This window comes from Opisthorchis viverrini (assembly GCF_000715545.1).
Source record: "Opisthorchis viverrini unplaced genomic scaffold opera_v5_442, whole genome shotgun sequence".
In the NCBI taxonomy this organism is placed as follows: domain Eukaryota; kingdom Metazoa; phylum Platyhelminthes; class Trematoda; order Opisthorchiida; family Opisthorchiidae; genus Opisthorchis; species Opisthorchis viverrini.
In genome coordinates this window covers 267,210-293,556 of record NW_008752102.1, presented here as the reverse complement: position 1 = coordinate 293,556, position 26,347 = coordinate 267,210, and the positions used below count along the sequence as shown (strand labels likewise).

At 43.8% G+C, this 26,347-nt stretch overlaps 2 protein-coding genes across 2 annotated transcripts in view; one reads left to right on the top strand and one right to left on the bottom strand.

Annotated features, from left to right (window-relative positions):
- The window catches only part of T265_15334 (hypothetical protein), a gene marked incomplete at both ends in the record, with an annotated part of 86,119 nt that extends 64,330 nt beyond the window's left edge, over positions 1 to 21,789 (bottom strand). Inside the window, 13 exons of the mRNA XM_009177634.1 lie at positions 1,681 to 1,906; positions 3,739 to 4,109; positions 6,154 to 6,477; positions 7,436 to 7,725; positions 9,097 to 9,305; positions 12,177 to 12,274; positions 13,250 to 13,455; positions 14,571 to 14,740; positions 16,090 to 16,273; positions 16,964 to 17,156; positions 21,140 to 21,429; positions 21,466 to 21,589; positions 21,622 to 21,789. Of these exons, the coding sequence (XP_009175898.1) occupies positions 1,681 to 1,906; positions 3,739 to 4,109; positions 6,154 to 6,477; positions 7,436 to 7,725; positions 9,097 to 9,305; positions 12,177 to 12,274; positions 13,250 to 13,455; positions 14,571 to 14,740; positions 16,090 to 16,273; positions 16,964 to 17,156; positions 21,140 to 21,429; positions 21,466 to 21,589; positions 21,622 to 21,789 (2,853 nt within the window). The remainder of the gene's footprint in view (positions 1 to 1,680; positions 1,907 to 3,738; positions 4,110 to 6,153; positions 6,478 to 7,435; positions 7,726 to 9,096; positions 9,306 to 12,176; positions 12,275 to 13,249; positions 13,456 to 14,570; positions 14,741 to 16,089; positions 16,274 to 16,963; positions 17,157 to 21,139; positions 21,430 to 21,465; positions 21,590 to 21,621) is intronic.
- The window catches only part of T265_11079 (hypothetical protein), a gene marked incomplete at both ends in the record, with an annotated part of 37,366 nt that continues 11,305 nt past the window's right edge, over positions 287 to 26,347 (top strand). The window contains one exon of the mRNA XM_009177633.1: positions 287 to 387. Coding sequence (XP_009175897.1) covers positions 287 to 387 — 101 coding nt within the window. The remainder of the gene's footprint in view (positions 388 to 26,347) is intronic.

The window sequence follows — 26,347 nt, the reverse complement described above, 5'->3', positions numbered from 1 at the left end:
CTTTTAGACTTAAACACTGGGTGCAATATCCAGTTGGAGTCGATAGAGGTTGCACGTAGTATGACCTAGCTCCGGCGGAAAATAAATCATGCAACAACATCTATCATGCCGTGGCACATAGATTCTTGAAATGGACACGTAACAGACCACTGCAACACACGTCTTAGGTTAACATGATAATGTTATTCACCACCACCATCGAGAGCAACACCAGAGGAGAAAACTGGAGCGATGTAGCAACTGTGACTAAGAAAAAAGAAAGACATTCTTTCGGTGCATAGCTGCAATGTCACCCGAGGGAAGTACGTGGGCTGTGATACTGCCAGATTGCCCAATCCCAGGCAGGAGCAGTCCAGATGCAGATGTTGTGTTCGAACCTTCCGGTCAGTAAGTCAAAGAAAGTAGTCAGCGAAAATAATGATGGGCAAGGGTTGACTCACGACAGGTCTTTGGATTACAATACTACAGATTCCAAAACAGTAATTGCGATCGTATCATCAGCAGGTGGTTGATGTGAATGGGAGGCAACGAAAATGGCTTGGACGAGGAAGATCAAATTAATTGAGGTCAGTGAGCGGTTTCGCATTCCAAGCTTAAATCTTTCGTTCAGCGCGCATTTTCGATTGTTATCCCCCAGTTGAATCAAAGCTGTCTCTCATGTGGTCATTGGCTCTATGCCCTTGATCTGTAACCATTAGGATTCTGGCTATTTCTACTGCTTCGGCGATCTAGCGTAGAGAATATTACAATCGCTGGTTCGGAATAGCTAGATTGGCTGCTTCCTCAGAAACAAATACGCGAGACCGAAACATGCTTAATATAATACGGCAGAAGAAATTGGTCTTTCGGAGGAGGACAACAAACACACTTAAATGTATATACGCAGGATACAGAATGAAGCGGATTAGCGCATGCTTTTCAGCTCTATTCTGAGTTCATGTGTATCCGACCATGAAATCACGAAGCCATGAAGTCACTTGGGATTCAATAGCTACCTTCATCTTGTGCTAAAAACTGTCCTTCCAAATCCATAATCCGAGGAAGAGTACAAAGAGAACGAATCATATCTTCTTTTGCATAGTGCACTAACTCATTCGTTCAAAGGATATAAGGGACAGTGTACAACAAAGCAGCTTGAAGAAAACAGATAATAACAAAGGCATAACCATCATCACAAACAGAAATATCTGTGAACCTGTCAGGAAGGTCAAAATCTTGAAAATAACCACAGAATGCTGAAAGCTACTGAGACCGTCAAACTCAACAAAATTGCCGTAGGGAAGCCGTTAAGTGCCCCGGCTAGAAGCTCGCGCAGTCAATCAGTTCAGCAACGGCCGACGATGGTGAGTGTTCTCCCAAAACCAATAGGACAATCTAGTGAGTTTTTTTCAGATACTACTGCACTGGAGACGAGACAGCAGTCAGTCACAACAGAAAGAAACTCATCAACGTCAAATGTGGTTCAAAATTCTGCTAATAGGAACCTGAAAGATGTTTCAATGAAGCGAGAAGAATTGCTATCCCGAAACCGTCCTCAACCAAATAATCGGCGTTCTATTTTTTGCCGCCAAAACGAGTTTCCATTCAAAAATGCTGTTTGCGATACGGCTAATTCATATTGGGAGCAGGAGGCAACCCTGATAACAGACATGCAATAATCTATCGATTATAAGAGCATACCTGAAGGTCAATGTCTAAGATGCCGGTGTGGGTTGTTTGGTCTGTCTGCTTGCGGTCGAACCTAGCCGTCAGGTGGAGTAGGGAAATAATGGCGCCGGGGTGAACGATAGCAGAACAAGGCGAATCAGAATTTGAATCCACTGACTTGGAATTCGGCGGAAAGACAACAGATTTTGACGGCGGTTCGGCAGAGTGCTTCTCCGACGTACCCAACATCACTGACCGCCTGAGTGGTGTGGAGGGGTAAGACGGTGGAATATAATGTCACCAGACAAACATGTTTTAAATCTCTCGGTGTGTTTTATGCATATACCCAATGGATTTAATTTCCTTAAAAGGGGTCCACCAACTATTGTCTCATCTCTTCGTCGTAATGTTTATATGAGCGTTGTCAGTGTGAATGGCCAGAGTCCAAACCAGACCGCCACACTCACCCGAATCCCGCGGCACGTTGATATTTGCCAAGAACATTTTTTCACCATGCACATACCTGTCAGGAAAACTCGTATCACTCTTCCATGGGAGACAAGCCATATCACAAAGAAGGCGCCTACCGGAGCATGGCACCTAAAACCGACAACTGCATAGCGTATTTCGCACTTTTTACGAACCCCATCTGAACAATTAGCTGCTAACACCAAGTGATTTACCAGTTCAAAAGGTTCATGGAAGTTGTTCTGTCAGCCAATTCATCAGGATCATTATGAACTTATTACAGCCTGTTACAGCTTACTTGTAGGTCAGTCACTTTTCTGCAGCCTACTCATACATTCAACATAACCCCTGAACTGCAACTGTCCATCGTCTGGAAGCATATCTTTGATATCAGCGTCACATATACCGCCTTGGTTGATTCAAAATAGGTCCAAAGTTAATGATAGAGAACATCCTCTTGCGCGTTTTATTGACAAAAAACCAAAGGTGTAACATGGTTAAGACTGTAGCCAGTATTCCATTATAAGGCGTCTACTCAAAAAATCGTCCAAATGACTGTCTACAAAACCGCTACCGAGTCAGACTCGTAAACACAGTTAGTTACGAAACGTAGCTCAACTCAGATTCCTGTGGTGGCTGAAAATGAGAGAGGAGGTTTACGTCTTAAGACCTGTTGTAGAGTGGAACCATCGCAGATTTTCCTTTACGGTAATTTCTACAGTCAGTGTTCGATGTAACCCAGACATAAATCTAACCGATACCCGCATTTCGGAACGACAATGTATACAATAGGAACTTCCATGAGCCACATGAACAGCTTCAAAGCTGCTGTTTTTACTGCTTGCGGTGGCTCTGTTTCAGCCACCACAAATGCCGTTCCTAGATTCTTGCGTGTGCCATCCAAGATTCAACTAGTAAAAAACTATCAGTGGTGTCTATGCACGTCTTACGATGCTTACGATATTTAGAACGAGCCAAAGACGGCATCTGTGTAATACTAAAGTGCTTGAACTAATAGTTTCAAAAATGATTGATACCAGAAACCGAGCAGCCACTACTCTTTTAGAGGATTGTTGCGCTAAAAAGTAAATGTTGTCTAATCTGAAAGCAACTTCAGGTCACTGGGTTGTGAAGGACGTGATTCCGCGCTGTACCACCTGCACGAGAACCATTGCATGAATTAACAAACATCAAATGCATTGGAGGGAATTTTAGCGGCACTCACAAAACTACTTTGTTTTATCGAAGGAACATTATCTATAAGTTTTCTGAAATCTCTCTGACCGCCCTCCCCCTATTTGAGACCCATCAGGTAGGCGCAGTCCCTGATTTTCCGTCAACCTCATGGTCTGTTTACAAAATGAAATTGGCTAAATTTAGTCCAAACCGTCAAACGGTGGGCGTGAAAAAATCGGCTCGCGGTGAGATACCAGACTATAAACTGGCTCGTGATAAATTGACCGTAGTGAATTGGTCTACCATCAATAGGCCTACGATGACAAAGATTGAGGTTTCCATCACCGTCGGGTCGAATTAGTTGATTTCAGCGGTTAATGTTAGCATGCTTCGTAACAGGAAATTTTGAGGCAAATTACAAAGAGATGTGAGAAGAACTGAACTTACTTATCGTAGGCATCCACAGCCAAGTTGTACACGTAACGTGTGAGGACGCAACATTCCACAATAGGACGAGGGACGGAAAGAGACAATGGGGTTTCGCTGATAGTTCGATCAACAAGACCAAGTGGGGCGTGGAAGGTGATGAAACGCGGCAGTGGTTCAGTGGGAGACGTCGGTACTGTGAGTAGTACCGCTTCTGTTTCATTGAGATTTCGAAACAGACTGGTGAATAAATTATGACCTATGGTATTTCCATTATCGCCCATTTCGTACAGTGAATCCGGAGCCCCTGATAACAACTCATATTCAGAGTATGTCGACGTGTTGAAGGAACCCAGAGAAACGATGGCATCGGTAAGGTTGGAGTATTGAATCTAAGTTGGGAAAATAAGATTATCGGAATGTACCAAAGCAATGAGATCAGAAAGACTGTGTGGTGAAAAGAATTAACAAAATCTACACAATGGGTGCCAGTGACTATGTCATCTCGATTGATCTCATTTAAGTAGCTATCCTCCGACGCCTACCTGATGAGCCCCAAGAAGGGCGAAACCGGTTGTGGACTGTCGAAGAATTTTCAACAACCTTACGAGTAGCGCATTACGACTATACATGTATCGCGATATCTAGAAAATCGTAGCAACTGAAACATGAGACGACCTGTGGCAGCAAATCCAGTTGCCTGGACACATCACTGGTGAGTCCAGTTGAGTCTCTCGCAAAACCAAATTTGTTTGCGAATGAGTGTATTTCGCTAACTCTGCCGCAAGGTTTAGCATGCGCCTCACACCTCAAAGTGCCTGTATAAGACTGGGTGGGATGAAAAACAAACCTCATGCTAGCAGGCCGATCAGTCGATGTGGTAGATAAATTTGCCTACCTGGGCAGCTTTATAAGTTCCGGTGGAACGAGTGGAGATGAAATTACTTTTCGAATCGGGAAGACCAGAGAAGTTTTCACCAAACTCCGACACCTATGGCACTGACCGGACGTCAGTTTGTCTGTCAAGACCGGAGTTTGCACTACGGCGGTGCGTTCCATACTGGTTTATGGGTCAGAAACAAGGCCCCTACGCGTACAGGACATACGGAAGATCGCTCTATCCAATGTGCAGCTCGGTGAGGCGCGCGAAGTCAGATGAAATCTAGACTGGTCGGAAACTGAAATGAGCATCCTGTCGCCTCCAATTTCACCCAAAATTAATGGGCATGTTTTCTTTTGCTTACTTTGGGTGGATGCGAAAGCCCAAGAACAGATTAACAGAACAACGAAGGACACTGCGTATATTTGCAAACAGTAGACTACAGTCGCTCTCTTGCGACCAGCGCACATTACCTGAACAATGTGGTCGACTGGTGATGGAAGTGTGAGTGAAAAATGAACGTCGTACATACGGTAACCCGTTCATAAACTGAATTCATCAACAAATTAAAGGTATATTGTTAAGACCATTAGGATTGGCATGGCGCGCAGCTAACAAAGATTTTATTCTGTAAGATAGAATATCTAAATATACTTGACAGCTAAACCTGGGCAAATTGGTCATGTTTTTACGTACTCTAACCGAGAAGGAACTTCTACCTGAAAGCAAAGTGTGTGGTAAGGGCACTGCTTGAAATCTTAAGGAACGACGTAGAGCTAAGAATGGGCTTTGTTTTGCCTAATGGTGGACTACATCAGAACAACCTAACGGCTGATGAATATTCAGATTGTTCTCCTCTGGGAGTATCTCCCTGTCGCCAATATGTGATTTAAGCCTAAGTGAATGTTTAAAGTAAATATTTTCAGAACCGAGAAACCTATGCCACACATAGCCTTCGGCCCGTTTGAACGTCCAAATGATGTATCCCAATAGGGAAAACGGCTTCGTGTGGCCACACTTTTCGGGACCCGAACACATTTTGCCACAGAAGCATGGAGTAACAGTATCCTACAGGTTTTTGTAGACTTGCTCCGAGATTTTTCAGCAAACCAGACAATATTTCTGATTAGACCGAAAAGGTCAGTCAGACAGAATCGGTGAAGTGACAGCTACCCAAATAACAAGGCAGGGGACATTTGATAAGCAAGAACGACGACTGTCCAAACGAACTTGTAGGTCGTTTTGGCAACCCACAAAAATGCAACCTACGAGGATGGCGAACTAGCACTTCGGAAAAGAACATTTTCTGTTTTCCATTGGTTTTCCCTCCTCTGCCCACCGAGGATTACGAACCTCTCGGTACTTCCTCCTTGTTGATGAATTCCGCTGTACTTAGTCCCCAACCGGCAGAGTTTTCATTGGCGTCTGACAACTGACGGAACTTAAATGGTATGGTTAGACCTTAGTATAATTCACCGGAGAACTGAACATTACGCAGTACGAATCAGCGCATGCGGTGATAACGTTGACACCACCAGGAAGTAAGTACTGCTCACCTCGGTTGCAAAATAATGTGCGTTGGCCGGCTCAAATTTCATTGCTATACCGAAAACCGTGAATATGATCCGGATAAGTTTGAAAATATGCTCGTAAGTTAAACTGGAAAGGAAACGGTCTCGTGATATTGGCTGCTGCCACTCTTCCATCACATTTGGCTGCACAGGCAAAAAGCTTGCTGAGGTTGCCATTCGGGACTTCGGATTTAAACAGCTTTCCAAATTGATTAGTTCCTGCATTACATATACAAACCCGTTGACCTTGCGAAACAGCATACGACAGCGGTGGGAGTCTCGTAGGACACGGCAGAATGATTGAAGAATCTAAAGCACAAATGCGAAATGAGCCACTGAGATAACATATTCGCCGCACAAAAAACGTTAAAGCACTAGACAAAATTCATCCATATGTACTGATAATATACCGGTTCCATGACTGGCGTACCAAAATGCAAGCATGTGAGCTTAAAAGTCCGAACACTGTTGTGTTGCTAAACAAAATGTGGGCGGTTCAGTACGATCATCTCAGGTAGTTGTGATTGGCCGTTTGAAAATTCCAGAGGTACAGCTTCTGTGATACTCCATCCAGACAAAGAACTGATCAAATCATTCTACGCTGATGAATAAATCTAACCCTGTTAGTAATGCCGAAGATGGCACCGTTGCGAGACCTCTCGAAAAATTCATGCAATAAAGGAGAGTTTGCAGAAAATAAAAACGTATCCTATCACCCCAAGAATGAACTAGTCAATCAAAAAGGTCGAAGAGACGCAAGGGCATAAATGTCGTTCAAGGAGGGTAGATGACCGTCGGAAATAATCACAGTTCTCACAGGAAATGCCCACGTAAAATATAACGCCACCAACCCTAGCCATTCGGATGTTACCAACGCGTAACCAAAGTGACCGAACAAAGGTAGCAATTGGTAAAACACATGTTTCTGGATTTCTGGAACAGATCGTCCGGACAGGATATGGAGGAAATTTGAAGCCGTATTTCACAAGCTTATCTACTCCGCAACTCCGACAAGAACACGTTGTAAGTGGAATCAATCAAACTTCACAACTTACACCCCATCCAATAAAAACTAGAGGTTTCGTAATTCGATGTAGCCCTCTCCGTCGTTTCTCATATTCGACTTACACTTAGCCTGCATTAGTGTCTGCAAGTGAATTGAACTGGATGAGACTTGACATTGCAAAATGCTGTTTTTTTGAACGACAGTTTCCACCAGCTGCTGGAGGAGCAATCAAATATCAACAAGGCAGTGCCACAAACTTACTTCTATTTTCAAGTCCACGCAGGTTGTGTGCATTTTGCTTAATAAGAGCGGCATTACTTGCTCACCACCGTTTATGAGCGTGATTTCTTCCAGAATTGCCAGTGCATGACGACGCCATTTAACTGTACTCGCTGGGGATCGTGAGCATAACAACCGTTGCGCAACACAGTTGGCCAACCCAAGTCGAAGACACATATCTGCATTGGGTACGCTTCCTGACACCGTAAGGCGTAGAAAGTCTATCAGCAATTGGCCAACCTCAAATGCCGTTGGAAACTCTGATGAAGCTGCTGTCGAAGATTATTCAGAATTAGTTATTCGGTAAGCAAAATAAATGATAAGTGTCGTCAGTTTTATGAGGTAATAGTAGTTGAGTATTATTATCACTACTCCGATAGGCAACACCAATGTTCCAATGCCACAAAACTACGTATTAGCATATACATTCAACCAGACGCAAAAGAATAAATGTGTTAAAAAATGCAAACAAATAAGAGAAAGTAGGTCTACGTACATGAACAACACAGTGGAATCCTTCCAATTTTCATGAATGCGTAAATGCATAAAAGACTTAACTACCGGAAATCCAAGACTTGATGGTGATGGACTGTGATTACATCGGCTCAGGTGCTCACACAGGCCTACAAACCGCATTCAAAGAATTTGTGGATCGGCCTCATTGGTATTCCTTTTTTCCTTGCATCAGACAAATATAATCTCAACCTTGTTGGTAGCTTGCCATTATTCAGTGACAAAAATGTTCCACAAAACTCACTGGCGTTAAATAACATTGAGCTACCAAATATAATAGATTCGGTTGGTAAAGCCACACAAATCGCTGTTACTAAATTTTGAAGACTGTCGTTTTGTGTTTCCAGATCTAAATCATCAACTCCCTCTGCCGATCACTTGTTTGTAGGCTTACAACCGCCTCCTGCACTAATGGGTTTGGTTTTCCCCATCGTATTCTCTAGGATGTTACAAAACGATTACTTCCACGTAACATTTTTCTTGAAACATGTCTCCAACTGAAGGGGCAATTTCGAAGAGTATTCTGGATTTACACAAATACTCTCATTCGCACACGAATATAGCACCCATTACGAATAGAAATAAGGATGAAGATCCTTAATGAACTATTTGCGACAAGGTGGGAGATATCAGTTGTATCCGAAAAGTACCATCCAATGACGATTTCATGGACTGCCAAACATTTGCGAGGGGAATACTCCAATGAGACAAATCGTAGGTGGCATGGCTTCATAACCGCACGATTCAGCTAGATCCTGAACCGGTGAAATCCACCAGACCCATAAGAAATTCACACGACTTCGATAGGATGACGCAGAATTTCCCTCAAGAATAGACAAAGTTCCGGTGAGTTTTGATGCTGTATACCGACTTTCATGTGACGAAACCTTTGGCACTAGCCGAACAGTTGTTACGCTCAGATGCATCATTGAAGGAACGTACTCAGCATATGGAATAGCTGAGTACATAAACCTGCGCCTGATTCTTGATTACTTTGTTTTTGACTTCATTGTACACTCTCAAGACCAATCTCTTCTTGAGTCTATTGAAAGGGCCTTCTGGGCCCGGCTTTATCTGCCATCCGAGAGACCATTTGTTGAGGAAATAATTCATACAAAAACAGGACCTACCATGTGAATCGCCATTCTTATTGGAGATTTCCGCGTTTACCATGGGGGTGTTAGGTTCCGATGGGTCGCCGAACAGGTCGGCAAAACGATGTAAAAGTTCGACGCTGAGCTCCAGCAAGCCAACATCATGATAGACTTCTTTAAACAAACGATGTTCACCCAACAGTCTAATTAAGTGTCGAAGAGTGAGTGCCAAGCAGGAATTGAAACTGTAAACAAGAGAAATTAATGAAAGGGGAAAAGGGGATGACTGCATCGCACGGTTCTATCAGGATCCCACGTAACGTTTTACCACGCGTTGACACTCCGATCGCAAAGAAATATTTTAAAGTTGAACTAAGTAAACACAGGGAAAATGAGTACCAAGTTAACAGAAGTTAACAGGTAAGGGACAAGGAGTGTTACAACAAAGTTAAGTGAACAGAAAGTAGTGGAAAACAAAAGAGCAAACACGCTACTATCCATTTTCCACAGGATCCCCAGCTTGTGGAACATGTCCTTTACTTGGTACAAAAATAACCCCATGTTTTCAGTTGTCTGTCTATAAATCGAGAGGTTTTAAGGTTCCGGCCCAGAACATACACATATTTACAAAAGTAATTAGGCTGCGAGGCGTTCCGAGAGCGAAATAGCAAGTCACAACAGAAGACCGCAGGATGGTGCTGCGGTTAAGCGAAACCAAACGTTCATCGATTTTTGACACTATAATTAAAAGAAAAACGGGCTAAATCGAATGACTAATTATCCGTTTGGAAGCTCTTTGGAATGCAGCTTACGGATGACAGTTTTAGAACGATGGTGAAATCGGGAGCTAAGCAACTTCCCTTTCGCACGCTTCTCAACGTGGTACACAATTTTAACGGTTGAAGATTTTTCACTGACGTCATTCAACAATTCTGGAGTTCCTCCGTTGAACTTTGATAAATTAGACTGGTACGAAGTAGTCATTGAGCGACTGCCTCCTGTGCCCAATGCATGTTTGTAAATATTCAGAGAAAACTTAATCGTCGTTGCTACGCCCACCACACAAAACACGATATTACGAAAGAAAATTGGCCGTTTGACAATACTCAATGATCTTGGAAAGGCCGAATACTCCTTAGAAAACATAGATATGCTCCTGGTAGATTCAAACCACACAAATTTGGCTTCCTCTTAAAACAGTGATATTACACATCTAACCAACTCTTATGTGGGACACTTCAGTTCACCGGAGTTTGATTTTAGGTTAGTTAAGTTAGGTTAGGTTAGTGATTCGACCAAACCGTGTAATACGCATAGCACATTACACGGTTTAGTTGAATCACCGAAACGTTTTTAATGGACGTTCCATCAATCAAGTCAAGATACAACATTGTCCACGCTACGCCCTAATAACTCCTGCACCAAAACAATCAGGTGTTTTCAGTTCGGAAAAATTCGATATTTTGCTTGGAAAATCATGACCTGTATGTAACTCCACCGATCAAGCCATGTCCAGACGCTGTACGTCAAATTCGGGGGCATGTTAGTGTAGTTCATGTGCACTTTATTCCCATAAACCGTCATCATTTGCACCAGGCTGTTCGTCCACATGCTTGAAACCACACCGAAACTTCATCTGAATGGAGAGACCAGCCTTCGAGCATTCGTTCCCAACCTGCTTGTTAAAGTTACATCCGCCAGCCGCAATGTGTGAATATATACTTCAGATTCTTATTTGAACTAGACAGGGGCAGTCGATACGCTGAGATTTGGTCCGATCCACAGAAGTGGATCCACAGTAAGTTCGTGCCTTAAAGAGTCAGTTATCTCGGGTTTTCGGATGTAACTGATTCATTAGATGAAACGAAAAAAGGGATGGCCAGAGAACGAATAATTAGGGAACTCTTTGTATTTTAACAGACTAAGAAACCCGTGAAAAGTGGTTGAGTTTCAATCGAACCTGTAAGCCTATAAGACAACTCCGTAGTTCTAAGATCAAATAAGCTGAATGATTGAAACAGAAGAACGAAATGAAATTTCAGCGTCGCCGTCCAATGTCAGTGGAAGAAAGATACACACAAGCTCCGAACAACTGATGCACTATCACCAGCGCAAAGAAGACTACAGCCCCTCTAACCAACTTATTTATGCTGCTAGAGCGAACTGACAACGAAATACAGTCGGATGGTGTCACAGGACAAAGATAGTCAGTTAGGTCACTACGCAATAACGATTGATGCCTTGTGTACAGCAAATGTTACTTTGGCAAATCAAGTTCGACCGGTTAATTCATGGAAAAAGCTGGTTGTCAGTAGCCGAGCAACTCTTTAAGTTCGTATCCAGGGAATAAGTTGCAATAACTGATAAGACCTCATGATGGTGTAGATGCATGCTTACGACCACGCTGGGCACTACACAAACCGAAAACAGCAACCGTTAAGATCATTAGAATTTCGTTCGGTGTAGCAGAGATTGTGTAGCCTTAGAAAGGGTTGAGCTATGCAATTCACAGGAAAGCACTATATTCCATTTATGAAGGCACTAATTCTGGGAAGAATCAACATCCTTATCACCACCAAGGGCAGGCAACAAGGATGATCGGAAACTAGTGCCTAACTGAGGAGAAATCGTTTGGAACAGGACAGAGCCCGACCGCTAAACGGTACATCATCAACATTCACGTGTCAGTCACTAGGTGTTAAACCCATCTGGCCAGCTATGTACAAAAATAACGGACACTTCTTGCGTTATAACGGGCAGACGTTTTCCTGGAAAGTGGCGGAAAATACACCAAAACTTGTTTGTCAACAACAGCCCGAAAGACTGGAAGCATTCACAGTCCGAAACAAGGTTGATTTCGAGATTCTATTGTTTTTTCCTCGTAATCGAGAACGGGTTTCTTAGATAACCTGAGACTAAACAAAAGACTGGTGTGAAAATCGAGGACGAGCAGTGCATGCATATTCCGACATATATAAAGATGAACAGAGGTATCAAAAACCGAATGTTCGTGTTGACGCTATGTTTCAAGTGATGATAGAGAGATGGTGGTTGTTAGTGGTTTGTTCCACTCACCATAGGGCAAGGAAGACAGGAAGAGATAGATGAACACCTACCTGCATGTTTTCATCAAAACGACGATGCTACTGATCTCCTTCATTGGTACGTAATGAAGTCTACTAACTAAGACCTCAATTAACTTGAACAGCGATTCCTGGGGGAATTCAAAACAAGGGGCACGAAAAAACACGAAATTCATTACAAGAGGAACGAACTGCATAGGAGGTGGTTAAACGGAGAATAAACCTATTCTACTCACAGCTGTTGTTTCACATGTGGATACGAAAAGCTTTATGAGTGAGATCAACCCCATGGAGGAGGTTTTGACCGAGCGTATTCTCTATGTCAACAGCAAGAAACTGGGACTGGGTATAAGTAAGCATTTTCCGAAATTCATCGGAAGACTGGAATGGCTGGGAAGCAAGCACGTGAAGTACGGTCTAGAGATCGGTAATCGACGGAGAGCCATCTCATTGGTTTTGGTGACTGTTAACCGAAAGTTATCCAAAGGTTTTGGATCGCTATCCTGTATCGAACAAAACCATGTGTATTGTTACACATACAGCCTGCATCAATCACACTGGTTTCTGAAATGCATCCTGGAAGTAGCAACTTCTTCATAGAGTTAACTTAGAAACAGAAACAGGTTCTTTATGTCACCTGGATGCGTCCATACAATCACGGAGGGCTTATCATATAACTTTATTCAACTGCCAGTTGAGATACACATTGAGCAGACGACTACGAACAAGCAATCGTTTCTTTCCTGTCTGAGGGACCATACTTAAATGTGTCACTAGCACCGAGTACCAATGAAACAGCGGGTCGACTGAACCAGACAGTCCTCCAGCAGACAATACATGCGCGAAATGATTATGTGGCAACCTGATCTACTATAACGACTTCATCAGTGTGTTGGATAAATGAAATTGGATGAATCCTTGCTGTGGCAACCGGTCAAATTCAAATTCGCATGGCCTTGCTCCAGCGAGGATAGCACAACAACATTAAGATGGTTTCAATGAGTAAAAAGCCTAACAGAGAGCATGTTTAACAATAAATCAAAGAAATATTTCTGGCCGAGTTAAGTGGAGAAAAAGTCTTTCCATGAAACAAGGAAGAAACATACTTGAATTTCCGTCGGTTTGTGATAAATCTTTTTGAGAAAAAGCACTAAAGTATTTTGCTGTTCCAAAATGAAATAGTTGGCCAAATCCTGTAGATAGATAGTCTTGATACTGTCCAGTAATAGCATACTCAGTTCCTTTGTAGAGGCAGAGAGAAACAGAGACTGGAGCACATCAAACGCCAGAATATTGCGCACACTCTTCATCGCTGAGACAGTGAAAGGTAGATATGATAGATTTTAGACGGGGGAAGTGGGGAGGATAGTCTTGATACCAAGTAAATCATAATGAATAAACCCTTTTCATCATCCACTAAGTTGCCAGTTGCTCCCAGCGACATCAGTTAAGAATGGGCTTGGTCGGAAAGGAAGCGTGCAACACTTCATGGGAACAGTTGAACGATAAAACAGATCTGAACGGGAAGAATGTATGTGGAATTACGCGCTCATATGGAAATTAAATTTCACCGTGCGACTCTTAACAACTTCGTAGGAATATCCCGACTGTTCTACTGACGAACTGAATAAGAAGCAAAAGGTTCGCCTATTGCTTCAATAGAAGCTGACATTTAAAACACTAATTCCGAGGAGGACGACAACTTATCGACAGTCTATTTTCAGCTTCATCGCTTGGAACTCACCAGATACGGTACTTCCTGAATTTTCAGAAAAAGTGGATTTGCTTGGGACAAAGGGCATATTACTGCAAATTATGCGGTGTTAACACAAGATCCAAGGGTATTCTTCTAAGCGTGGTGTAGAGAGATCGCTTCAGCTTCCACTACGGCCAAAGTTCAGGATGCTGGAGTATTTCTGCTTGATACATTACTAAAATCGTATCAACTCCGCATCAGTTTATTTTGGCGTTTGATTATGAAGTGGGATGTATGGGGACTGAAAGATTATGGCGATCAACTCCAAGAAAGCGAAGCCGACGGTGGGAATCAAACCATTGATGGCTATGCCATAAATTATTGCGGGCCGAGATAATTCAGTGGCTAAGGCACAACCTTAGTGACCGGTGGGTTCATGGTTCGAACCCAACCCCGACATCTCGACTGGTTCTAAGTTTGGGCAACCTGGCAGTATCCCAGCCTCCATTCTTATTCCATGCGAAATGGCAGCTCGGCATCAAAAGGGTGCTACGGTTGAACGCCTTTAATTAGCACTAGTTAACTGATGATCCACAAGCAATTGCTGATGGTATCATCCCAAAGAACGCAGAGGTGACAACACAACCCAGTTATCAAGCGGATTCACTAGGCTGAAAACGGTTCCGGAGAATTGTTGAACCACAGCACATTTGTACAACAAAGCTGCTCACCTGCAGACTTGGGCATCGGAACACGAAACCCGGGAAACGCGTGTATTTGCTCGCCTGTTCCTGGTTTCGGACGCAATTCAAGGGCACCACAAACCACCAGACGTCCCAACAGGGAAACAATAGTTTGTAGAGCCATTTTCGTTTCCATGTAGTTGAAATTTTGCTCTAGCCTTTCAAAGGAAGGATAATCAAATAGGAGGGGAGAAGGATAAACGTCTTTAGGCGATAGGCTGCACACGATATTATGACTCGATACATTTGATTCGACTGCATTCACAAAACCGGAAGCTCTCTAGCTGGCTTAGGAATGGACAGCGACTGTCAAACATACAACTGGTGCTCCGTTCCATCGCGAATAATCACTGAGCGGTTCAACAAGGATTAGCACAAGGTTGACCTCGTTTACGATGAACAGATGCTAGACAGGCCACACACACACACACCTCATCTAAATAGTAGTGGCGAAAGCCCTCCCAAACTCCAGTTGTGTTCCAAGCCAAAAATCCAATGTCAGTGTCCATCATCTGCTGATGCGTAACATGCCCAGGTCTACACTGTGGGGCTTCGCTTCCGGGTACCGTCAGGCAACCTTATGCTAGGATGAAAAACACTGCAATATGTGAACCTTAGAGAAGTTGGCGCATGTTGTGACTTGATGTACGGTAGTGCAACTCTGTATCGGTCCCTTAGCACGGTAGCTCTACACAGCCCCTTATGGAGACTAAGGAAAATTGTTACAACTGTATTTATAGGGTAGTCACAGAGTGTTCCACAAGGTCGTGCCAGAATCTGCGTGAGAGGGCGAGAAGCGTCGAGTCAAAGGTGCTCGATCCGGACTGGCTGGTATTCTGGCGAATCACAGTATGCCTTCGTTCGGTCCGTGTCCTGCACGTGACACCTCCGTCGAAACGATGTGATGTTCGGTTATTAGAGACACTAGTTGACAGGATTGTGCAAATTCATTTCAAGAGAGTCGAAAATTGGTGGCACAATGCTTGCTTGACGAATATATGCAACAGTGAAAGTTATCAAAAAGACTTAGACAGCCAATGACGGGTTTCGCCCTTCTTGGGTCTCATCAGCTAGGCGCAGACCCTGAGTTTCTGTTAACTTTATGTTCTACTTGAACCCAAGTTGTTCGAAATTAGCGAAATCCACTCATTAGCACACCAATTTGGTTTCAACTAGAGACTCAACTGAAGTTGTCCCTCACGATATTCTTCAAATGAATGTGGTGCATACATGCCGCCTCATGTTACAGTCACCACAGTAATTGAGATATCGTAGTACAAGTTCTCGAAGGGACCTACTCACAATGTTGGATGTCAGGTTCATGCGAAGCAGCAACTCTAAGTAAACTTCAGTTTACCAGATTGTGTAAACTGGCTGCGAAAGACAAAATTAGTCACAACCTCTAGGTAACGAACATTTACAACAGTGCTTTATGCACTGCAAATGACATCTGGGTGCATGCGAGTGAAAAAGCGTCAGAACATACCATTAGGAACATTAAACTCACTTCAGGACGAATTCTGTTGTAACTGAATAGCCATTACTGGAAGAGAAATCATCCAGTAAAGCGTGTGACAGAGATGAAGATTCGCACAGAATGTGCAGTAGTGCAATGAAGCCATCCAAAATTTCCAACGGAGCGAGACGGCCTTGTGAGATGTTCTTGATGCACTCCGAAATACATTTTGCATCTGAGAGATCAAGGTAAGTATGGGTAGCACTGAAGGCGCAAATGTCTGTATCGTTATAAGAAAGATTTGGAGTGTACTACAAATGGAATGTGTTGCTGAATCTACATCATTAGAGGAAAGAGATACCAATATCTGTATTACTTCAGGAAATCGGTAAGGGACTGAAATATGAATACGCGCACTCTTCCTGCACTTCAGTCTATCGGCTTCAATATGAACTTGATCCAGGTGTTGAGACAAATATTCAGTTAGTTGACGGATTGCCTGATCTATATAGATTTTTTCTGGGTCTGTTAAAAAACGGAAGATTTAAAACTACTCCAGCCATTATAGAGACGATTCATTGCTTCAGAATGAGCCACACACTAATCACATGTAAGTTTCTCACGAAGGATCGCATCAGTAAAACAACACGTACGACGAGCGTAGAAATTGGTGCCTTACCATTCAAAAATTGAGAATTCCTAGGCAGAATGAATCAAACCATTGTGTGTTAGTATGCCAGTAGAGCTATCGAATCTCGTGCCCATCAATAGAAGCAAATCATTCTTACACAAAAATTGGTGTCTTTTTCACGATGCGATGGTCCATTAAATAAACATCAGTGAGTAAACAGCAAGTATTACACCTAGAAGGTACAAACTTTCCGTTATTCATTAACAAGAAAACTGCTGCCATAGAAGGACTTACCGTGAATGTACTTTACAACAACGGTAGTCATCCCATTCTGAGCGATGGTGGACAAGATCGAAGCTGTGGTGGATCGCCAGATTATGTTATGAGATGGACACCAGTCGGTGGAAGCACTGAACAGATGACATAATGCGTCCTTTCTGGTCAACTCCTCAACTGCGATTGGGTACATACAGAGGCGTTGGGTGATCTGATAAAAACAGAGAGATAAAAAAATCAGCTAAGTGCAGCGAAGTACGGTCAAGTATGTGCTACTCCAAATTGGTAAACGGTGCTGAAACGCAACTGACATGTGTGAGTGTGATGACGGACAATAATGGACCTAGGATCATGGATTGAAAATAAATCGTCCAGCTGTAACACTCCTTCGATGCCTAGCCGCCATGCCATCCCAAGGAAGCACAATGGATGAGGTATTACCACGTTGTCCAGGTTTAGACGGGAAAGAAGCGTTGATCAATAAAATATAATTAGCTCAATTGACGGAAAATGACCATTTGCAAATTACTGTAATAATAACGGTAAGCTGACATGACATTCTGGATGTGCTGCACAAGGGCCAGTAGTGGACTATCTAGGAGTTTTCAACAATCATAAAAATAATGAGCTGTGTCAATAAAATGTGATACAGTCAACATTGGTATATTATTTTGTCATTCCACCAAATTGTTTGAGTGCGGTCCCTAAATATGGTGAACAACTGATTTCAAATTCCATCGTTTTCAATTAGCCGGTCGGTAAGCTGTTAGATGCCCCTCCAAATGTAGAAGGCGTAGCAGGAAGTAAAGGAACACTGCTTTCTTCAAAGAAACTCAGACAGGCGGTTACGCAGCCGAACAAGTGAAAATCTGGTCCAGCTGAGGCTGACGTAGAACTAGTGGATCTCTATGAATCACGCAATGGAAAAAACGCGTAACGCGGTGCTCGAAACTTGGTGCCGGTCGTGCTTAATGGGTGGCAGAAATTCGGAATATCCTTGAATCGGACTCACAAAGCAGCAGAAATCAAGGGCGAAAACCAAGGGTGTAAACCCGTGTGACAGGAGCTACCAGTCCATATGCATGTTCATCACGTTGCATGTGCGCACAGTTATTCGATATTTGCATCATTCCATGGCCGATATGAATAACTCCGACACACCAAAGATATGGTTACGATACGTGAATGACAAATTTGCATTTGCAAAGAAAAATAAACTATCTCGAGCGCATCAAAGAGTGTGAAACATGTTCCCCTATATCCAATTCACAATCGGAACACAGAAGGACAAAAATTGGCGTTCTTCGGTAAGCACGTCACAAGGACAACAGACAACCGCAAACTGAAGTAAGCACGGAACACATAAACCAGATTCTGAAGACTGGAGGGATAAGCACAGACAGATGACGAGGAATTTAACCGCTCAACTGCGCACTGATGATGTCACCTCGATTAGTGATGGAACTTTTGCAATCCAACTACCAAGCTCGGCTAGCAAACTGCAAGCTAGCAAAAACTGCAGGCAGCTATTAGTTTGGTAACGATACGCAGAACGCTCGATAGTGTAGATATCAAGTGAATCTTTCAAGAGATCATGCAGTCTGTCGGTTAGACATTACGACACCCCCAGCGATGTTGCTACATATGGGGGACGGCCAGGCACTAATCATTTGTCCGCACTCCGGTAATGTAAAAAAAGACGCTGAACGTACCTGGTCAGAGGGAAAAGTGATGAACGATATTTGTTAGGGGAAAAGACAGGTGACTGGCCTGCCAATGTTAGGTGGAAGATAGCTCAAGGGTGTACGATCACCTTTTTCAAAGACTTTCGGTACAATGGACTGTATGTAATCAACCATTCACATTTGTTTTGTCCCAAAAGGGGGGAAACTAGTAAAAATTCGACGGAGAGTTGCCAACCAACCTTATAATCAGAGTTGTCAAGGAAAAAGCACCGGTCTCCGTTTTCCTGAAAAAGGTCTTTTTGAAGCCGTTGTGCTCATAAGACAATGAAGGAACAATCGGTAAAGCTGCTCGACGTGGCTACGATGAAAACATTACACTGATACCGTTAGCGTCAACATAGACAGCAACGTCAACATTGATTAACGGTGTGTCACGACAATAAATGACGCTGTTTGATTAACGGTGTGTCACGACAATAAAATGACGCTGTTTTATTTGAAAAAAAAAACTATTATGGAAACATCTGGCCTGACAGCAAATTCACCGATTTGAAACCCAAATACTGAGTGAACTCACCGACACCGAAGATTCAGTCAAACTCAGTGAAAACGGTAACAATGGTAAACACTAAAGCTAGCATATATGCACTAGTAATTCTCCAATCTGCTAAAATGGCATCGCAAACCTCATAATGTTAAGTAGCTGGTTAAATGCCCGAGAACTTCGATAAACAAGTGCACAGAGGGCAGGTGGTCAAACCACTGTAGTTCCTTAGGTATAGTCTCCATTAGAAGCACTGATTGCATTTTCTCATCAGCTGGTTGCCAGTTCAGTGAGTCAAAACCCCGTCAAAAAGTGAGAGTTTATCGAAGCCATTTCGGCCGTACATTCACAATTGCATAGAAAAATCGACGGCACTAGATGAATAAAACATTCCGTTCCTGTTGAAAATATTATCGTGAGGCACTTGGGATCGTTAGACGACGAACGTCTTCATAATACTCTTGCTGATTGTAGCCCACCGTATTAATCAGCAAAACACTTCAAGGGAATAAAGCACTCAACGCTATCCTGTAGTGTGTCCTAAATAACAAAATACATATCCAGACTAATTGCCTCCAAGAAGAAAACCCTCCAATCCTATTAGTGCATTTTCCGGTTAAAGGATGGAATGACTGCGGCTTTTAACCGTAGCGTACGGACGATCACACGTAAAAACAACCCGGAAAAACGCAATTACATGGAAAACAAAGGACGACTTGGGGAAACACTGCGACAAAGTGCTGCACTTGCAAGCAAACGAGAACCTTAATGAAAACTCCAAATGCGCTTCAAACCACACATCGTCCTTATTATTCTTGTAATCGACACCATGACCTGTATGGAACTAAACTGTGCACATGAAGCGCAGTGACAAAAAAGGGGACTGTCCGGAGGCCAGACGTCCCTAATAACCGAACATCACATCGTTTCGACGGATGTTTGATAACTTTCACTGTTGCATATATTCGTCAAGCAAGCATTGTGCCACCAATTTTCGACTCTCTTGAAATGAATTTGCACAATCCTGTCAACTAGTGTCTCTAATAACCGAACATCACATCGTTTCGACGGATGTGTCACGTGCAGGACACGGACCGAACGAAGGCATACTGTGATTCGCCAGAATACCAGCCAGTCCGGATCGAGCACCTTTGACTCGACGCTTCTCGCCCCCTCACGGAGATTCTGGCACGACCTTGTGGAACACTGTGACTACCCTATAAATACAGTTGTAATGATTTTCCTTAGTCTTCATAAGGGGCTGTGTAGAGCTGCCGTGCCTTTTGATATACCATAGTGGGCGGAGCAGGAAGCCAAGGGAGCGATACAGAGCTGTACTACCGCTTAGCAAGACACAACAGAAACGAAATGTTAGTTTTTACTGTTGACCTGTGCCCACAAAAGAATTTTCCAGGTCAGCAAGAACATCAGCACATCAGTATGGTATTCCCCTCCCTCGCGATACCACCATTGGACAAGGAGAGTCTTGTCTCTCCCGGTCATGTAAGCTCCTTAGAAAAATGACCTGTCACCGGGATGATATAGAAATTTAAGCACATTTTCATGGCGACTAAAAGAATACTAGTGCCACTCGAGCGTAAATGGCTATTCAAAGAATTTAAAGGGTCTGTGAAATGTTTCAAACAGGTTTCTCAAGCTATTTTCTTCTTATAAATTGAAACGATGCTAAGTCAACACATAACAGAAACCGCGGGAAACATAAAAATTTAGTTTTTGCTGAGCCTAGAAAAAAGAGTAAGTAAGTAAAAAAAGTAAGGTATGAATTTGAAACATAAATATTCTCCGGCGGAATTTAGTCCGTGTTAGTACCCGGATTAAAGTCCCCATGGGGATGGGTTGCAACTAACAATCTTTGTTTAGTTGCTGAACTTCTCTTTCATAACCTACCGTAATAAGTGACACTCACGTTACCATATGAATTGAATACAACGGTGGGGTACACACCTGTTTAAACGTCGACTGGAATGTGCACGCTTTTTCCGGGTTAGGTGCTCGAGGAAGGTCCAGGAATATGTACATACACTTCACCAAGGTGGATGGCAATGAGGCGGCAACCATGCACTCGATAAGGCTCATATGTCCACTGCTTAATACATTCAGACAAGAAAGCAGATTCCAACCGCGACTTTCCACGTTTAGTGGTGTAATATCCGTTGATCCCGCCTCAGAGGGCTTTTCATATGGAACACGGTCAGGAGGTTCCAGGTAGAGAAATATCTGTCGACTTCCCTCTTCTGAAAGCAATCAGTGAACGTAAAGTTGTAACTAACCAGAAGTTTGATTAGAGGCTCTTGATTTAATTTCTTTTACAATTATTTGAGTGGCTCGAGAACAAAAGGCATGGATGTCGGGGAACTTTTCAATGAATTCGGTGGGTTTACAGTTCGCAAGGACCTGAAAGATTCAAACAAGGAACACTGCCTTACCCCATGAAACACCGGAAGTAGCTCGTAAAACATTTGCTCCTGTTCAGAAACATCTTGAATTTGCCTATATTGACTGAAAAGTCGTCCTAGGTGGGCACATTCTGCGGAAGACTCCGATGGTATTTCACGAGAGTGATCGTTTCCAGGACGACGCCGAACAAAATTCATTGCAGCGGCCTATGCCATGGATTGAGTTCACGCAAAAAGGTAAGCAGTAAGTGGACCGGCGGCAGAGGCGACTGGATGAGAGCTAACCTAAAAGTGAAGAAGACAAAATAATGCATCACCGGGTCAAACCATCTCAATTCGTTGAAGTCAAAAGAGCACCATCTATAGCCTTCAAGATCACTAATTCCCAGGGATGTCGCCGATTGGTTATATCTCACGACGCTTGAAACTTTCACCAGTTAGTCGTCGCCATTTTCACGAATACATACCAGAGGTAAATAATGGTCCTTTTGTTTAACAACCGTGAATGCTGTAAACATTATGGCTGCCGTTGCATCCTGCAACCCATTGTGAAAAGCAAACCAGGATAAAGATATCGGAAGGCAAATGTCGTTCTGTTCCTCAGACTGGCAGTTTGGTTGCAGACATTTTGTTCAGGTAATACTATCAGTGCAGTAGAATGGCACTGAGTCGTCTTGGGGATGTTCATCAGTCCTGTCATCACCATCATCATCATCATCACCATCATCATCGTCAGTGTCAGCTGTACGAACCGGGTACTTGTTGTGCAGTGGTTGCAACATCCACAGTTTCGTCCACCAATGATTTGGGGAGGTGGGGTAGGTAGCTGCGCATGGGAAGCGGGAAATGATAAATTGGTGAATAAATACAGGTCTGTCAGTGGATTTTTACGTGGGGGGATCGGGAAGGGAGCTATGCATTAAAGGCAATAGCCTGGTTGCACGAACGTCATAAGGGCACGACTGAGCCATGTCTGAAAATGTCTCTGACCATTGATATGGCCCGTATCGGGGTTCCATCCAGGGAGATGGCAATAACCAGCTCAACTAAGTTTGCTGGTAATGGCCTTCACACTTCACCACCAAGTCATTGTTTGACTACCTCTGGCTCTCTTCCACCCTTCACGTAGTGGCGCGAAAAGAACCATTCGAGGAAAATGGTCGACTGGCATGCGGAACACGTGGCCAAGCCAGTGCAACCTATGCAGTAATCAGATCATCTATTTCTCCCGAATACCATTCGACGTACTTCAACAGTGCTGATGTGGTGTTCCCACCAAACTCGTACAATTCTCTGAAGACATCGATGGTCAAACACTGACACTTTGACGTCCTCGGCGAGCGGCGGCCAGGTTTCTGATCCGTATGGTAATATGGAGCGCACGGAAGCATTGTGAACTCGGCCCTTTATGTAAAAGCTGATGTCACACCTACGCCACAGGTGACGCAAGTTCAAAAAAGCTTCGCTGGCCCTCCCAACCCGAACGGAAATATCATCTTTCGCGAGACTATCGGGAATGATACAGCTGCCCAGGCAAATAAATTTGTCTACTACCCCAGTTGGTTCATCCGCAAGCATGGGGCTAGAGTTCGAGTCTACCCAGTCTTGCAGTAGCACTTTACACTTTACAGGTGTGAAACCCATGTTAAACTGGTAGTGAGTCTTCAATGATCGTATCGATAACGAAGTCGAAAAGGAAAGGTGAAAGAGCACAGCCCTGTCTGTCACCACTCGATGTGGTGAACTCAGGCAAGAGCTCACCGTAGACCTTCACGCGTCTGCGGGAGTTGGTGTAGAACGCCTAAAGGAGGGTCAAGAATTTATGGGGAACACCTTTGCTCCATAGACACTGACAGTGCCTGACGTTCCAGAATCAAAAGCAGCTTTCAGATCAAGGAACAGCAGTGCTATGTTCAGGTTTATACACGAATTGTTCGTTGGGGGTGATCCTTCATTGTGGTCGGTCGGATGATCGATCTTGTTGGTTGGCTGGTTGATTCGTTGTGCGACTGACGAACTTCCGGAGGAACTTTCACCTTTAAGTCTGCGAATTGCACCCAATGAACTTTGTCCTGTTGGTTTCTGGATATCATCTTTTACCAGCCGACCAGTTTAATGGTTCATTTTGAGTTGTTCAATTAAGATGGCGAAATGACTCAGTGGTTAGGGCGCGAATTCACTGGCCGGGAGGTCTGTGATTCGAACTTGACCTCTGCCTCTCGGCTAACCCCGTCTAAGCTTGGGCAACCTGGCAGTATCCCAGCCCTCGTGCTTCCTTCTGATGGCATGGCGCTCAGGCACCGAAATGGTGCTACATTTGGACGATTTTTCCGACGAAGAGGATATCATCTGAAAGAGTGACACTACGTTTTCAGCAAATTTCCACGTTCTGTGAACAGAACAGCAGCCATCTATGCAATCTAAGCTACCAACATGTCCCTCAATTTCAGAAGAATAAGTCCACAAGAGGAGCGGTGGGCTATTGAATAAGAGTAACCGAACGGATACAATGCGGTTGATAATCGCGTGACGAGATAGCTAAGGTCGCTATCATCTTATAAAGAAGTTGCCCCCTTTATACCTCAAACAATGCACATAACTTCAAAGGAGGCAGATAAGACTTGAGATTGTTTTTCGTGTTTCAATTATGTTAATATAACGCATTGCGGTCGTCCATGCCCGCTGATCCGAGGCAAGATGTGCACAAACGACGACCGCAGTTTCTGGCGATCGACAGTCAAGAGCAGCATTCGGGATTGGTAATCATAAGAATGGTGCTTTCCACAAGTATTCTAAAGGGAACACGCATCTGGGGCGATTCCAGCGCTCATAAATTGATCTGTCTCGAAAGATGAACAATCTGTGTAAGATAGTGCTAACGAGCTAGGTAGACGAGACGGGCATCATACTGATGCTGCGATAGTTTGCGGACGAAAAACTCGCACGATCATCAACCACTGAAAGCAACATCAAAAGACGTCTTTTTTACCGAAATTGTGGCCATACACTGAAAACCAAGTTTGGTCAGGTTCTTGGTTGAATAAAACAGATGGTAGGGGACTCAGCGCGGATTATCCCCATGTTGTACAAGGCAGACCACCTTCTAGCAAGACAGGTCTGAAGATGGATACGCGTGGTTGAGCCACAGGTAACCGTCGATCCATGAACTGAGTGGGATGAAAGAATCTAATCCAACCCAAACATAAGTAATTTTGAAGTTCTGGTGCTACGAGTTATCACCCAATAATGACGAACCCTTGTAATCGTAATTGGCAGTCGTAATCGACTCCGTTCTGGCACACCTCCCATTCAGTGGTTAAGAAGCGAACTTACTGAGGGTGGTGAAGCATGTCATGCTGTCGATGATGATACTGACGGAAGGTCACCTAATGAGCTCGGCCCGTGAGATTCTCCTTCTTTTCAAAAGGTGGAAACGTGGAGCCCTGTCCTCAAAGGACTGTCGACGGTGATCCCAAGACATGCACACTCATAAAAGACAAGCATAGGAAAGGTTACTGCCTTTTTGGGTTTTAAACATCAAGTAATTGGCTTCGTACCGGCGCATCCGAGCTATACAGCTAACAAAGCCTAGGCATAATGGACCGAAGCAAGCTGAGGCAGCACACACGTTCACTGGCCGCTATCACCAGCTGGTTCACGTGGCAATTGGAGCACAGGTGGGAGTTTTCTTCAGAAAAACGGACTGTAACAGTGGGCCACGCTGACTTATGTAAACGATCATAACTGGCTTCGGCTCGTAGAACTCCCTCCTTTCCAGCCATAAATTGCTGTAAGCACATTTTCAGCGAAAACCAATGTTACACGGTCCTGCTTCAGTGTGCATCGTAAAGTACGCACACTTCAGACTGTCCGTTTTGCGAATAGATATCACCAAAACAATACGACAGGAAGAAGGCTGTTGTAAAAGCGCACGACATTGGCTGAGGTGTAATATTTCCCAATCTAATTTGGTGCCTTCAGGATAACTAAACTAGTTGGGTGTATTTACAGTCCGCTTATGCTGACTTGACCCGGTACACATAAGAGACCATTCCGTCTAAATGCTCGCCGAAACCTGGATTTGCCGGAAAGTGCTGTGTCAAGTGACACGTTAGAGGAAACTGTGCATGGAACTGGTACTAGACTACAACACTCTACTGTACATACTCAGTTGTACCGGGCGATGTGCACAGCCACAGCGTTGAACATCGAAAGAATGACGACCTCCTAAGCTGCTCCCATCGCGTTCCAATCAGCCCACTTGAGTGTTTGTATCATGGCTGGCATCGCAACATCCGTGTTATGAGTTTTACCAGTACGATCGATCGGTTGCAGATAATGTTCATCTTTCAAGTAATCGAGGCTGACTTCGGTTGGGATCCAACCGAATCCGACGAACAAAAGCCTTTGGTACAAATGATGCTGGAAGACTTGAGTGGATTTCGAGTCTGGCATCATACTACAAAGGAACAGCCTGTGATCGGCACACATCTGGAGTAACCGGTCTCCGTTGTCCGTGCGTCTCGTGTCCAAACCAAGACGACCACCCAATCGGGCCTCAGCAGCGCTTAGTCTACCTACCTGAGCGTTCATATCACCAGCAACCACAACGATATCTGAGCTTTTAGCCTGTTGTAGAAGGGCACCTAGAGCGTCATAGAAACTGTCCTTGGCAGATTCAGAACTACAGTCAGTTGGGGCGTAAGCAGAAACAATAAACAAGGTGCGATGAACCTCACTTCCTCTAGATTCTCTC